The sequence below is a fragment of the Eschrichtius robustus genome, chromosome 13 (assembly GCF_028021215.1).
Source record: "Eschrichtius robustus isolate mEscRob2 chromosome 13, mEscRob2.pri, whole genome shotgun sequence".
In the NCBI taxonomy this organism is placed as follows: domain Eukaryota; kingdom Metazoa; phylum Chordata; class Mammalia; order Artiodactyla; family Eschrichtiidae; genus Eschrichtius; species Eschrichtius robustus.
This window is the reverse complement of record NC_090836.1, coordinates 53,358,622-53,374,892: the sequence shown is the minus strand read 5'-3', so window position 1 is coordinate 53,374,892 and position 16,271 is coordinate 53,358,622. Positions and strand designations below refer to the sequence as shown.

The following is a 16,271-nucleotide window of genomic DNA, read 5'->3' as shown; positions in this document are numbered from 1 at the left end:
AGTATTTAAGAATTTAAGAATAAAAGGTGTGTTTACATGTGTATGCAGTGAATCCCCGGTAAAGTATTCATTTATGGTAGAATATAGAACCTTTGCATTTATCTTCTACAAGGAGTATTTTAGGAACTCTGATTTAGCTGAAAATGCAGGATGAAGAGATTGCAGTTACAACGTTAAATTCCCTTAGGTCGTGTGAAAATGTCTTCCAGTTTACATTAGAATTCATTTTACTTGTGACGGCAGAAAGCAGGCTCACCTCCTCGTTCTCAATCTTGAGCGTGGCCAGTCGGGACTGCAGCTGCTGGTACCTGAGCATAAGCTCCGCCTGGACCGGCTGCTGCGCGCTGACCTGACACACCTGATGGGGAATCAGAAACCACAGTTACAACCGGGAGCCGTCCAGCCAGCCTCCAGGTGCACAGTTCTCCCATTTAAAGGTTGCATGAATCAGGCGGATCCCCTCAAGATTCCAATTACATATTTTACTTTTAACAGCCACCTCAAAACTTCAATCTTAAATATGAACTTGTTATGTAGTTGGCAAGAGCAGAATGCAGCTGCTTGGCCTGGATATGACTGGGAAGAAAGCAGCGGTAGGAAGCATCCCTCTAAGAATGTGGCGGTTGCTGGAGATGGAGCTCTGACGCTGCTGTCTACCTGTGGAATAAGTATTGCGCAGAGTGTGAAGGATGATCCAAGTGTATGGTCATGCGGGCCAAAGTAGGGCAGGCAGCAGAGCCTGCTGGTCACAGTCAGCTGGGTGACTACAGTAAGTTACTAAACCTCAGTTTCCTTATCTGTAAAATGGGGATAGTAAGAGTACCTATGCCATAGGGCTGTGGTGGGGATGAAATGGGATGATGTACATAAAGCATTTACAACACTGCCTGGCACACAGTGAAAACTCAGAACAAGTGAATAACTGTTTTCTGTATCTTTCAACCATGGCTTGTCTTGCCAATTTTCAGCCAAATCATGTGATTCACCATGAAACTGAGGAAGCCACTTGACTTAGGCTTTGGTAGAAAGATATTTTGGCCATGATCTCAATTATGGATAAGGTCAAAATTAGAGCCTTTTAATTATATTAAAATCAGACTAGAAATGAACAATTTCTTTTCATCTTTCTCATCACAGAAATGGTCTCAGCAAATGAGAGTTTCCTTTTATGGAGTCTCCAAGACATCATAGAGATTATTGCTTCCTGGCAGAGCTGGCCATAAAAAAGGGCAAGAGACTTACTATATTAAAATAATAATAGTTTAAAAAAAGTAAAAACTTTTAACCCAACTGAAATCACTTGTTTGTGACATTTTATCATTCTGTGTTTAACACATCCATCCATAACTGAAAGATTAAAACCATTTGGTTTTAGAAACATAACTCTGGGTGGGATAAGCCACTCGCCTGTCAAATTCATGTGTTATTGGCATAAAGATTGCTTACCATTTTTAATCAAGTAATTCACTCTATCAAATCAAGCAAAAATAAAATTAGGTTAGAAATATATCAGGTACATACATATACATCTTATAAGTCTTAGCATTAGGTGTTTCAGAAAAAATATGACATTAAAGAAGAAATCTGCCATGGAAATTATAAGTACATCTATTTTTAAAAACATACTGTCACCACAATAAGCTAAAATTGAGTTTTTAATCTATGAGTACTGTTTTGCACTGCTGGGACACCAAGTGCTATAGAGCATGCTTCATTATTGGTTCTTCTTGTTTCCCCCTGTTCACAGACAACAAATATACCACTGTAACTCAAAAATGGTTTAAACGGTTGTTTTCCCTTGCATAAAATAGGATAGAAAGCTAAACTCATATAAAGAACCTAAGATATAACACATCCTTTCTAATGCTCATTTTACCAGTTTGGAGATAACTTGAGTCTTAAAAAAAATGGTTTGTATCTTTTTTCCTCTCTTCCATCTTCCTGCCATTTATAATTATTTTTCTTTACAGAGATCTTTAAAGCAGGATTATAAGAAGTCTTCAGACAGATTCTACTGGGCCAACAAAATGCTTTGTTTTGAACTTAAATTTGAATGTCTTGAGGTGGAGAAAGAATTCTTTAACTATCCTGCAACAGTTTAGTGCTTACACCCAGGTGAGTTTGCACCTCTATTTCTTTGGCCTCTGGAGGCATTAGAGTGTTTGACCATTGCTTTAAAAGGTGGTAGTGGTTGATTGTTGAGTATTATGCTAAGATCCCGTGCAAAGGCAGCCATGAGAAGACAACTGGGAATTTTTACAACTGCTGGGTACAGCAGGGGAAGAGTAATATAAGTTAAGAGACAATTCATTAGTTTTAAAATAATCAATTACTGACCTCATCACCCATGTGAGACTGAAACTCAAACTTCATTGGTGGACAGAACGCAGCAGGGTACATCTCCATGAATCTCTGCTTATCACTCCTGGGCTCCAAATTGTCAACTGCATTCTCAATAATGTCTAAGCCTTCGTGTCTGGAGGTTTCAAGGTTATACTCCGCAGAGAGATATGTTCTCAGGGCTCTGTTTAGACTTGCATGGTAGCCAAGATCGCAGCACTTAAAAAGTAAAAGAACACCACATATAAAAATTAACTCAAAATGGATCACAACTTAAATGTGACAGCTAGAACTATAAAATTCTCAGGAGCAAACCTTCATTACCTTGCATTAGGCATTGGTTTTTTGGATATAGTATCAAAAGCACAAGCAACAAAAGAAAAAATAAATTGGGTTTCATCGAATTTGAAGACTTTTGTGCTTCAAAGGGCACTATCAAGTAAAAAGATAACCCACATCATGGGAAAAATATTTTGCAAATCATGTTATCTGATAAGGAATTTGTATCTAGAATATATAAAGAACTCTGGCAACTCAATAATAAATAGACATATAGCCCAATTAAAAAAATGGGCAATGGATCTGCTAGGTATTTCTTAAAAAATACATATACAAATTGTCGATAAGCATATGAAAAGATGCTCAACATCATTTGTCATCAGGGAAATGCAAATCAAAACCACAATGTGATACCACTGGGATGGCTAAAATAAAAAAGACAGGTAATAACAAGGATTGGGGAGGATGTGGAGAAACTGGGACCCTCATACACTGCAGATGGGAATGTAAAATGTTGCAGTCACTTTGGAAAAGAGTCTGGCAGTTTGTCAAAAGGTTAAACATATGACTTGGCAATTCCATTCCTAGGAATACATAAAGAAGAGATAAAACATATGACTTGGCAATTCCATTCCTAGGAATATATAAAAAAGAGATATAACTTGTACATGAATGTTTCTAGCAGTATTATTAATAGCTGAAAAGTGGAAACTAAGTATCCATCAATAAATGAATAAACAAAATATTTTCAGCCATAAAAAGGAATGAAGTACTGACACATGCTACAACATGGGTCAGCCACACATTGTATGACTCCATTTATATGAATATCCAGAATACGCAAATTTATAGAGACAGAAGATAGATTAGTGGTTGCCTAGGGCTGGGGGATGAAGGAATTAGGAAGTGATGGCTAAGGGGTGCAGGATTTTTCGGAGTAATGAAAATGTTCTAAAATTGATTGTGGCAACATATACACAACACTGTGAATATAATAAAAGCCAACTGTGGATTTTTAATGGGTTAAATGTATGGTATGTGAATAATATCTCAATAAAGCTATTAAAAAATAAAAGAAGCAAAATCAAATACAGAAAAGAAATAATGAAAAAATAGCTTTCAAGTTTGTTCATGCATACTGAGATTCATACAACGATCTACTGAAATCCTTCTAGGATGCAAACATACTAACTGTAATATTTTGATGTTTGTATAATTTACTGAAGACAACAATAATCTGTACTCTTTCAGAAATGGGAAAAACAGGTTTGAATCTGCCAAAATAGCCCAGGAATGCCTTCTTTGTTATGTCTAGAATAAAATTTTTCAATAAGAAATGACTGCCAAAGTCCTTTTATCAGAGATAGAATTTTGTTTAGTATTCCTAGGAATACAAGGGCTTTGGGCTTCAATCTTCACTATCTTTAATTTGTATTTATTTATTCATATTGCATTTTAAGAGAATATAATTTAAAAAACAATGTAACTCTGGATACTAGTCAGTTATAAATTACTGACAGAATTTTAAATTTGTACATAAAAGCAATATAAATCTCTTAAAAAGAAAACAAGTGGTTTTAAAGGTACAAAATCAGGTCATCCCTATATTGTTCTAATGAAGTTCAATCAATTCAGTTTGATTCAATTCAACTCAACTCCCTAATTGGCCATCTATAGATGCCTGGGCATTTGCTAGGCTCCAGGAATATGAAAACTGGAACACAGTAAAATATAATCTCCATTCTCAAGGAATTCAAGTATAAGTTGTTCATCAGTTTGCTACTAAGAGTAGGAGAAGGGTGCAAAGGACACAACTTGTCTTATGTTTTATGAAGGTACAGATTTAATCACTGACCTGTCCTTAGAGATGCCAACACATTTAATTCCACCCTCACCCTCCAATTTCATAATGCTTAAATTTGGGATTTTTACATACACATATTATAAAATCTTGGTTTTCAAAGTGTGGTCTGTGCACCAGCAGCAAATGCAGACTCTTGGGCCCCACCCCTGACCCACTGAATTAGAATCTGAAGTTAAAAAAGAAATACGCACGTTGATTCATATACACACTAAAGTTTGAGAAGCACTGCACTAAAACAATCAAGTAAAAGGGTCTTGAACCCTGTCCTTTAGGGGTGCCATTCCTCCAAACAGGCCAGAGAATCGACTTGATTAAAGATTACTTGATTTAAAAAAGCAGACAGTAGCTGCCACATCACAATTACAAATATAAGCAAAACAAAGTTGCGAGATGCAGCAATCAGCCTCTGCATTAATACATTTCCAGTGGAATCAGCTGCACCCAAATACAGAGACTGATTTTCCGTTAATTAAAAAATTCTAGCCTCAGATGAGCAAAGTCCTCTTTTATTCCTCTTACTACTCAAAATCCATAATGGTTCTGTGTAGCAGCTTTATACACCTCGGAGGGGCTGAAAAATTATTTTCAATAACATCTCATCTTATGAAAACATAAATTTGTGAAGGAAATGGCCTCATTTCTTTGAGATGTACCAGTGCTTCAAAACACCCTACTATTCTGAAAGAAGGCAGATTCAACTTGATTATAATGAAGCAGATCACACAAGCTCCTTTACTTTATGAGTACTGATCCCAATGGGACTTAATAGAAAACTGATATTGAGAGGAAACAACCCAGAGAAAAGCCTTTTCTTACCCCCAACAAAAACCAAGTCTCTTTTCAACTTAAGAGAGAAAGGAAAAAAGAGAAGAAGAATAAAGGAAAAAGAGGAAGAAAAAGAAAGAAGTTCAACCCCAACTATCCACTTGAATTACAGCTCTGAAAAATACATACAAAATTTTCATTACTTCCAGACTTAGTTCACTCCTCAAATTTCTAAGTGTGGCTTCTTTGGGGAGTAAATGTCAAGATTTCAAAAGTACCAGTGCATGTTTCCACACCCAGTTCAGCCAGGCAAATTTGGTGGGTCTGGTCCCAGTAAGACACCCCTTATTTCACTGTTGTTTCCTAATAATTTGGGGAGAAGCATGCATGCGGCTTAGTAATCAACCCAGGGGCCTCCCTGGGTGTCTTCTGGACTTTGAGAACTTAGGAGATTTCTGTGATGAGCTTTGATGGAAAATTTCCTTCTCTGACCTCTACCAGTACTTTCCAGTCTGTGAGGTCATGTAACTGGCATGATTTTGTTACTTGTGTTATGCAGCTTTTTCTACACTGTAGGCTTTTTAACCATCCAGAATTTTAAAAGAAACAAGAAACAGCAATAAAATTCTTATTCAAGCTCTCCTGAGACAGCAAGACCTGTCACAGTCATTTTTTTTTTTCTAAACTGGAAGCTAAAATGACACTGGATATGTTAAGATTCAAGATACTTGGTTAAAAGGCCTAAAGTAATTCTATGGAGCTTATGAATTATTAATGACAATACGAAGAGCCAGCTTCTACACAAAGAGTTGAATTATAACCCAAGTGCCCAAATGCATTTAATGAGGAAAATACATAAGAAACCAATAAAACATCTCATGAAAACAAAATAGTGTTGTTCTGATGGATGAAAAACTCTGACTGGATATATTAAATTATGGATTAAAGCTGGGGAAGGAAAGACTGTTAGAAGTTGAAGGCTGTATTTTTTTTTTTTAATATCCTAAGAGCTGCCAAGATAGATTCCACTAGGCATTAGTCTGTATCACCACAGTAAGGCTAATTTCCTTAGGCAAAAGTGTTACAAATAGTATAAAAAAATGAAGATGAAATCTAGGTACTGAGGCCTGTGACAAATACTTTTTCTTGTCCCAAAGGCTGAGAGATTGGTTCAAGTACACTTGGTGGGTAGGATGTCAGGTATAACTGGATCATAGCTGTTCAGGGAGACAACTTTTTTTATTTTTTGAAATAAACTCCATGACATGAGAAGCCCTAGCGGGGTAGAAGTTTGGACTTAGATGGGATTACCATAATGGAAAACAAGTCCTACATACATGCTTCCAGAACAGTAACAGCCAATGTCATTTGCAGGGCAGCCCAGGAAGTGGCTGGAGGGCAGCCCCAAGCCTGTACGTTACTCCCGAATTAAGTGGTTGTCATGAGAATGGAGAGGGAAGAACTCCTGCAGAAGTATTCTGTCTTAACTTCATCACTCCTGCCTCTGTCTGAGAAGCTTCCATGATCTTTTCTTGTGGGTCCTGTTTCTGGCTTTTAATAAGTTTGGCTTTGACCATTCCAGAACAGTGGATATTGTGTAAAGACTCAGTCTACCCCTTCTTTTCAGTCTTTCTGAAAAATAGTGCAACCCAAGCAAACTGAACAGCAAAATACAGCTTTCACATGACCATGGGTAGCTTTCAAAGACCAGAAATAGACACTCTCAGAGCTGTTACAGTAGATGTCAAGGAAGAAAGTTGATTTCTTCTGTGTAAGTACCTTTGTCCTTCACTAATTTCTTCTCTAGCCATTCAGTACCTCAGGCAAGATACCACAAACACATTTTGTGGGACAGAGGCGTCTTGTGGAATTGAGCTGTATGTCTAAACTACAGGCAACTTTTACACACCTGCTTTCACCTCTGGGTTCCTGATGATCCACAGCTGACAATTTAAATTTTGCTGCTACTTTAACTGCAGCTGAGCATTTAGCAAAACTTGTTTTGAGTTTCTCTTTAGCATGGAAAAGGTCAAAATGGTACCTCTGTGTGATACGAATGGATACAATGTAGGAAACAGGAGAAGGAAAACAGAGGTTGCATATGCCTGAGCCAATGAGTAGGCTGAATAATCTTTTGTTGCCTAATACAGCTCCCACCCACAGGGGCAATCATTTCCTTCAGAGGAGCTGCTACTGGACTCATTTCTTCCCAGACCAAATCTCTGTAACTACCCTGAATCAAAACACAAGAGAGGAGAGAGAACAATAAACCGAGCCTCAATTAATACAGGTCAGGTGATACATGCTATGGAGAAAAAAGTCAGAGGAACAGGGAGAGCTAGGGGGAAGGGCATTGCTCTTTTATATAGGGCAGCCGGGTGCCACATGAATGAAAAGGAGGAGTCTTGTAAAGCTCTGGAAGAAAGAGTGCTCTAGACAAAAACGAGAAAGGCCGCAGGCAAGAAAAAGCTTAGTGGGTCTGGGTAAGAGAAAGGCCTGTGTACCTGAAGCATGGTGACTAAGGGGAAAGTTGCAGGAGGTGACACCGAGTGGCAGGTGGGTGCCAGTTCACATAGCGTCTTGGTGAATAGTTTGGATTTTATTCTAATGGAGACTTTTAGATAGGGATTACAGGTCTGATTTACCTTTTTTAATACTTTGGTTGCTTGGGAAGAGAATGAATTATTGATTGGAAGGTCTTAGTGCTAAGTTGGACATCTCAGGAAACTATTGCTTCCTAAGTGCAGGCAAGAGATGAAGAGGCTTTGTCTCAGAGACTGAGAGTGCAAGTAGTGAGAAACACCAAGGTTTGGGATATTTTGGATGTAGAGATGATAGGATATGCTGATGCGTTTATATGTGGGGAATGAGAGAACTGGGTTTTTCGCTTGGGTAACTGGGTGGAAAGTGGTACTGTTTTCTGAGATGTAAACAATGGATAAGAAAAAGTTGTTACGTGTGTGAAGGATGATGGTGACAGTAGGGGCAAATGTTCAAGGTGTCTACAGACATCTGGTTAGAGACGTCCAGGAGGCAGTGGATATGCAAATCTGAAGCCCAGGAATATGATCAAGGCTGGTGAAAAAAAATCTACGAACCATCAGATAGTATTGAAGGCAAGGGACCAAGAGAAAAAAAAACAAAGGATCATGCCTTAGGCAACTTTCAACATTCAAAGGTACAGCCAAGATGGAAAAGCAGAAAAGCGAGCGCTGGAGCCTGAGAAAGTGCAGCCTATACAGCAGGTGGGAACCAGGTGGATGCAGTTTCTTTAACAAAGGCCCACAGCATCTCCATTGGAAGGAATGTTTAAAGCCATCCACTTCCGTCATCCAACTCATTTCAGTTCTCAAATACCCTTTCTTCCATGAAGGGATAAAAACACGCATACATCAGTTTACATGATAACTACACTGTCCTAACCCATCTAACGTGATCTCTTTATAATCTTCCTAATAAGAGTTCAGGCCTAATGGAGACTACAATATTAAAATTTGGCAGGTTTTCATGGATAAATTTTAATACTATTATGTAGTGGGGGAAAAGTTAAACTAATTAAGAAAAATCTGAACTCTGAATAAAATGCTTTTTAATTAAAAATATGTCCCTAGAGACAAAAGGATAGCTGATTATTTAGAAATGATAAAATAAACATGGCATGTGGTATACGATGTAACCTAACTTCAATCTTATTCTGTAGAAATGGCTAATAAAACACATGACAGAAATCTCTACCAAGAAAATTAGCTGGAATAGGGGATTTTCTATGGCAATATTCCATAATAGTAACAAAAATTTATCCTTCAAGCTTCTAAGTGACCTGCAAACTTTTACAGGGAGTAATTGGAGACGGTGAAACTGTACTGTAAGGATGACAAATACTTTATTATCATAGGGCAGGTGCTCAGGGACAAAGCACTAATAGAATCTTACTGTTGAGGATTTTGTTTCTCTGACTACCTTTTGAGGGTGGGTAGGTGTGGAACTGGACTGAAAGAGGTTATATTACCAGTTCTGCCATCTTAAAACCAATTGGTTTAAGAATTTCAGATATACAGAGTAGTGAATATGATTATAGATCAGAGATTCCTAGCATTAAGACTTATACTCTCCCCAACTCTTTTCTCTTAGCAAATCATAATCACTTGAAAATTTCAGCATTCAATCACAAATATATTTGTTGCTTGTATGATTTTTCTTCTTGTTGTAATACATCCTAATTTTTACAGAATAACAGTTATGGTCTCTTCTGCACTTAATGTTGGGAATATTTAATGATAACAGATACAAAATCTATTATTTACAAAACTACAAGCTATTTTACCCTATAATTATGCCTTTATTCTCCCAAACCAATTAAATTTCCTTTGGTCAATACTTGCAATTCATATTAATTTTTTAGAATGACATAATAAAAACCTCACTGTGAAATTAACTTTGTTCACTTCCCACCTGATTCCAAAGTAAGAGACTGTTACTCTACAAACTAAAATTTACTTAGAACTTTCTTCAGAGACACAGGAAAAGCCATCTCAACAATCTTCTGCTTAAGTGACACTCTGGATTACCTAATACTCAGTTCATTTTATAAAGCAGAGGTTGGCCAACTATGCGGCCTGTGAACAAAATCCAACCCATGGCCTGATATGATAAATGAAGTTTGACTGCCACATAACCATATTCATTTGCTTACTTACTATGGCTACTTCTGCACTAGAGTTGAGTAGGTACAGAGACTATAAGGCTCACAAAGCCTAAAATATTTACTACCTGGCCTTTTACAGAGAAAGTTTGTCAACTCCTGCTCTAAAGCATAGTGACCAATGCCAATGCACTGTGAATATACACAGTTAATAGGCCCTCTCTAATACTCCTGTACACTTCTGCTCAAACAATTAGTCTGTATGCTTTTAAGAGTTGATTGTACAGGGACTTGCCTGGTGGCTCAGTGGTTAAGAATCCGCCTGCCGGGCTTCCCTGGTGGTGCAGTGGTTGAGAATCTGCCTGCTAATGCAGGGGACACGGGTTCAAGCCCTGGTCTGGGAAGATCCCACATGCCGTGGAGCAACTAGGCCCGTGAGCCACAACTACTGAGCCTGCGCATCTGGAGCCTGTGCTCCGCAACAAGAGAGGCCGCGATAGTGAGAGGCCCGCGCACCGCGATGAAGAGTGGCCCCCGCTTGCCACAGCTAGAGAAAGCCCTCGCACAGAAACGAAGACCCAACATAGCAAGCAATCAATCAATCAATAAAAAAAAAAAAAGACTCCTCATTTCCTCCTTTTCCCCTTTAAAAAAAAAAAAAAAAAGAATCCGCCTGCCAATGCAGGAGATATGGGTTTGAGACCTGGTCTGGGAAGATCCCACATGCCGTGGAGCAAATAAGCCCGTGCACCACAACTACTGAGCCCACGTGCCACAACTACTGAAACCCGTGCGCCTAGAGCCCATGCTCTGCAACAAGAGAAGCCTCCGCAATGAGAAGCCCGCGCACCGCAACAAAGAGTAGCCCCCGCTTGCCGCAACTAGAGAAAGCTCACATGCAGCAACGAAGACCCAACACAGCCAAAAATAAATAAAATAAATTTATATATTATAAAAAGGGCTGATTGTATAATATCTGTGCCATTTATATTTATTATAATTTAATTAAATATTAAATAAACTGATAAAATAATTGAGAAAGGAGCTGTTAGAAGATTTAGGAGTAAACAAAATTGTTATCAATTTAGGCACAATTGCCAACTGTGCAAGACTGCAAAACCATTGTATATATCCAAAATATTTTTTCTTGTGTGTTAAGAAAACCTTTAAAGTAGAAATCATAGGGCTTCCCTGGTAGCGCAGTGGTTGAGAATCTGCCTGCCAATGCAGGGGACACGGGTTCGAGCCCTGGTCTGGGAAGATCCCACATGCCGCGGAGCAACTAGGCCCGTGAGCCACAACTACTGAGCCTGCGCGTCTGGAGCCTGTGCTCCGCAACAAGAGAGGCTGCGACAGTGAGAGGCCCGCGCACCGTGATGAAGAGTGGCCCCCGCTTGCCGCAACTGGAGAAAGCCCTTGCACAGAAACGAAGACCCAACACAGCCATAAATTAAAAAAAAAAAAAAAAGTAGAAATCATAGATAATACACAGTGGGTGTGGTTGTACATAGGAAGACTAACTATTCAAAATTCTGTACAAAAAGATAAATAATAATTTAAAGATTAGCAAGTTCAAGTACATTGGTATACTTCAGATTAAAATATTTAAGGCATGGTTTTAATCATTTTTTATAACTCTCTGCTTTTTCCGTTTCTAAATATAAAACATGCCAAACTTAGAGATAGGTGCAAAATATATACAGTCGGCCCTCCACATCCGCAGGTTCCACATCCATGGATATGAAGGACTGACTGACTTTAAGGGACTTAAGCATCCTTGGATTTTGAAGGATGCTCCTGGAACCAATTACCTGTGGATACGAGGGACAACTGCATACTTTTAAATAAATAAAATATTACAGGTATTTCATAAGTCCTCTAACCCTGCCAATTGCAACCCCTTCCCTTCTCCCTAAAGATAACTCAGTATCTGGAGTGTCCAAACTAACATTGATAGGTAAAGGTGAAGTTTATCTAAAACAGATAAAATTGGACTTATTAAATAAAAAAAAACCATTAGATCACCTCCAAATCTATAGGAAAGACGTGAACTAATCTATCAAATTGCTGAAGTATTAGTTTTTAGACCTGTAGTCGTTAACAAAAGAGGATTCCATTAAATAGGGTGTCAGTGATATATATGTAAATTTATACTCTGAAGTGCCTGAAAATATTTTCTTAAATTATCATTCCTGTTTAATTTACATTATTAATTTGTACTCTAAGAAGGCATTTTGCTGGCCAAAAGTAAATTATCGCCCAGATGTTGCTGAGTTCCAAATTAGTAGATTTTCAATTTAATAAAATCCAAATTCAAGAGGTTTTAGAATATCCATATTTTGTTGCAAGGGAAAAACCTTAACTATATGTGATGAAGGAATCAGAGCTATATCACCATAAGCTAGTGATCAATTTCAGTAACACTATCAGTGGGCCAAACATACGTTGTTACATACCTACATAAGACACAGCAATACCACCCATGGTGTATTCCATTGCAATGTGCTTAACTTGAATCCATAAAGCCTTTATATAGTGTTTGCTTTGTAGGAAATACAAGGGATAGAGAAATGGGCTAAATAACAACACAACAAATTAGCAGACAAATTGAGAAGCTGAGATTTTCTCAGGAACTCCCGTCTCCTCAACAACTGTCTCTTTAACAAGGGACTTGGCTGGATAAAAAAAGACTAAAGGGACACATCACACAGATGCAACCGTGTGATCCTAAATTGGATCTAGTCTAGACATACCAGCTGAGAAACATTTTGGGGGGGGGGGGTCACAAATGGGAATGTAGCAGTTACTAGATGAGATAAAATTTTTCTGAAACAGAAGGATGGGAGATCAACGACTGAAAAAAGGTAGTTAAAAAGCTATATGTAAAATGTGATTTCATACTCTCTGGTCTAAAAATGTGTGTGTGGGCACAGAAAAAGTTTACATTTTAACAGTGACGATCTCAGGTGGTAAGAATGTGATCATTTGATTTTTGTTTGTAGTATTTTCTAGATTTCTACAATGTAAATGTACTGCTTCTATAATAAGACTAGTTTAAAAACAAATTCTATGGAAAATTTATATGACTTTTTTATATCAATAGATCCATTCATCATCATCTTTGATAGAAAAATTTTAAGAAAAGAGACAGATACTGACTTGAGTAGAAGCCAAGAGAAACTGGAGGTTTGTATAAAAAAGGTCTCAACTTGAATTCTTTGACTATTTATAATGCTTTGATTTAATCAAGATACATTTAGTAACTTCCATGTCATTTCACATATAAAATGTTTTTGATGCTGTCTTAAGTGTCTTAAGACAGCATTAAAAATGTCAACTTTTTCTCACTAGAGGTATAATAATTATTATACCTTCTAATAATTATTAGCTCAGTATAAAAGGTATTTTGCTAAATAGGCTCACACAGGAGCATAAAGGATTCTAGGTGCCTTTGCATAATCGTTTCTTTTTCATCATGAAGGGTCAAGCTTAATGACCCTTTTTAGGATCACCACTGTATATGTAAATTGGATTCCTACAAAATAAGCAGCCATTTTAGAATGTACATATTCACATTCTGCTTGCCTTAAAAGTGGGTCAACGAACTTGAAGTATGCTTTTCACTAAAAGAGTACCCAATTTCTTTTGAATGTGACAACATACCAATTTCATAACATTTCTTTTAAAATTCATATTTAAGTTGTATCATTTGAGAATTGTTTACATTTTAATTTATTTATTTATTTTTGGCTGCATTGGGTCTTCCTTGCTGTGGGCGGACTTTATCTAGTTGCTGCGAGCGGGGGCTACTCTTTCATTGTGGTGCGCAGGCTTCTCATTGCAGTGGCTTCTCTTGCTGCAGAGCACGGGCCCTAGGCGCACGGGCTTCAGTAGTTGTGGCTCATGGGCTCAGTAGTTGTGGTTCACGGGCTCTAGAGCGCAGGCTCAGTAGTTGTGGCCCACGGGCTTAGTTGCTCAACAGCACGTGGGATCTTCCCGGACCAGGGCTGGAACCCGTGTCTCCTGCGTTGGCAGGCGGATTCGTAACCAGGGAAATCCAACAATTTTAGTCCGTTTCTACTTCTGGAAGCTTGCTGGCCGGCCCGGGGCTTGCCCTGGGGCGCTCTCCTAAAGGAGGAGGTCCTGGCGGTGAAGAAGTCGTCCTCGTCCTCGGCGTCCTCCTCCAGGCTGCTGTAGCCGCTACTCACGCTGCTGGTCCCACTGCCCGCGGGCCGCCACCCCGGGGCGCTGGCGGCCAGGCAGGGGGTGCCGCGCCCTCTCGCCCCGCGAGGTTCCCGGCGCGCGGCCCCGAGCCGCCTGCGGGCCGTCCTGCTGCAGCTGCGGCCGCCGCTCAATCTACATTTTAAATTTAAGGCTGATCCTTAAAAAATCCAGCTTTCTAAAAAAAATTGAAAATACTTGGCATATTTAACTATTTATTTATATCAGAATTATTTCGATCTGGAGGTTAAAATGTCTGAGTTTGAAACCTAACACATAACAATTGTGTAACGTTTGGCAAGTTACCCAGCGTAGCTAAGCCTCTGTCAGTTCTTTTACTCTATAAAATAGAGAAGATAGTATTTACCTCACAAGGTTATGATGATTAGATGAAATTATGCTTAGAAACCTAGGTGCCCGTCACATAGTAAGAGTTCAGTAAACATCCACAACCAGGATGGTGACTCATATAATCCCGACATGCTCTTCTTGTCCTACATATACTAACGGTATCAAGGATGCTACCGTACATCTCCACACAGGTGCCCCATAGGTATCTCAGTCTTAATACATGTAACAGAACTACTGCTCCTCTCCAGGGTCCCTATCTCAGTAAAGTGTACATCATTAACCTAGTTATTCAAGACCTGAGCCTAGGAGTCACTTTTATCCTTTTTTTTTTTTTTTTTTAAACCCACCACCCCAATTTTCTTTTAGCTTTATTTTCAATATATTTTGAATCCGACCACTTCTCACAGGTCTGTTGCTACCACGCCAGTCCAAGCCACCATCATCTCCGGCCTGGACAATTGCAAAAGACTCTAGATATAGCTGGCTTTTTTCACACTTCACCGCCTCACCCACCTCAGTCTATTTTCCACCCCCAGAGTAAGTCTTTAAAATGGAAATCAGGTGATGTCACTTCCTTGCTTCAAACCCTTCACTGGCTTCACACCAAACTTAGAGCAAAAGCTAACCCCTTTTCCCTGCCCAAAGGCCCCTAAGTGATGGGGCTTCTGCCCCTCCTTCTCTCCCAGAACCTTTTCCTCGCTCACTCCTCTCCAGCCATACTGGCCTCCTTTGCTATTCTCGAGCATCATGAACTTGCCAAACACACCTCCACCTCTGTACCTGGAGCCTTGCCAGTGCTTCTATATGAGGGACATCTTGCTATCCTGGAGCATCTTGAACTTGCCAAACTCACCTCCGCCTCTATACCTGGAGCCTTGCCAGTCCTTCTATATGAGGGATTCCTTCCCCATTAGCGATATAGCTCTGCAGCTCACTTCGCTGTTCAAACATCAGGCTTTTCTGACATGCCATCAACAGAAGCACCCCCAGAGCTCTGTTTTATTTTTCTTCATGGCACTATTACTACTACAACAATAAGTTACTACTTATATACATATTAAATATAAATATTTAATATATAAGCATATATTACATACATATAATATATTATACATGTGCAAATGTTTTTATGGCTTGTCTCCCCAGCTAGTACATAAACTCCATGGAGGTGAGGACTCTTTTGTTCATTGCTGGATCCCCATTATCAAGAATAGTACTTGGTACCTTGTAGGTATTAAAGAAGCACTTTTCAAGATACAGAGACTCATCTATCCTCTTGTTGAACTGGCTTGGGTTTAGCGAAGTACTCCAATCACTACTAAAATAAGCCCTAAACAAAAAAGGCAAGCAGAGCTGTTACAAGAATTAGTTCTTCTATATTCCATTCATTTTGCAGAATCCTTACAGATCTAAGTTTGAAAACAGGGGTCATAAAATTTTTAATTTTTATTCAGGAAAACTAGCAGCAATCTAGCAGAAAAAAATCCTTTTATTTCATCAGAGTGCTGGAAGAAAAAAAAATTTTTTTTTAAAGCTTCCGTATTTAAAGCAATTAAGTGATTACTTACTTGGTTGAAATACTTGTAACAAAGGAAAAGAGAAAAAAGTTTTCCCTGGATTTATTTATTACTAAATGGTTCTGTATAAAGAAATTATGATATTATATGAGATAAAATTGTTTTTAGACTTAATAAAAGGAAAAAGTCACATCAGAGTGTTAATGAACTAAAAATGAACTAAAAAATCTTTTGTAACAATTCTTAGCAATTCTTTTGTAAAAGTCCCAAACTGTGGCTCTAAAATAATACC

At 38.6% G+C, this 16,271-nt stretch overlaps 1 protein-coding gene across 2 annotated transcripts in view; it reads right to left on the bottom strand.

The window, feature by feature from the left end:
• The window catches only part of SRGAP1 (SLIT-ROBO Rho GTPase activating protein 1), a 278,005-nt gene that overhangs the window by 78,900 nt on the left and 182,834 nt on the right, over window positions 1-16,271 (bottom strand). For both annotated transcript variants that reach the window (XM_068562033.1, XM_068562032.1), the window contains exons 7-8: window positions 2,338-2,559; window positions 257-358 (exon numbers count right to left, since the gene is read on the bottom strand). In XM_068562033.1, the coding sequence (XP_068418134.1) occupies window positions 257-358; window positions 2,338-2,559 (324 nt within the window). The remainder of the gene's footprint in view (window positions 1-256; window positions 359-2,337; window positions 2,560-16,271) is intronic.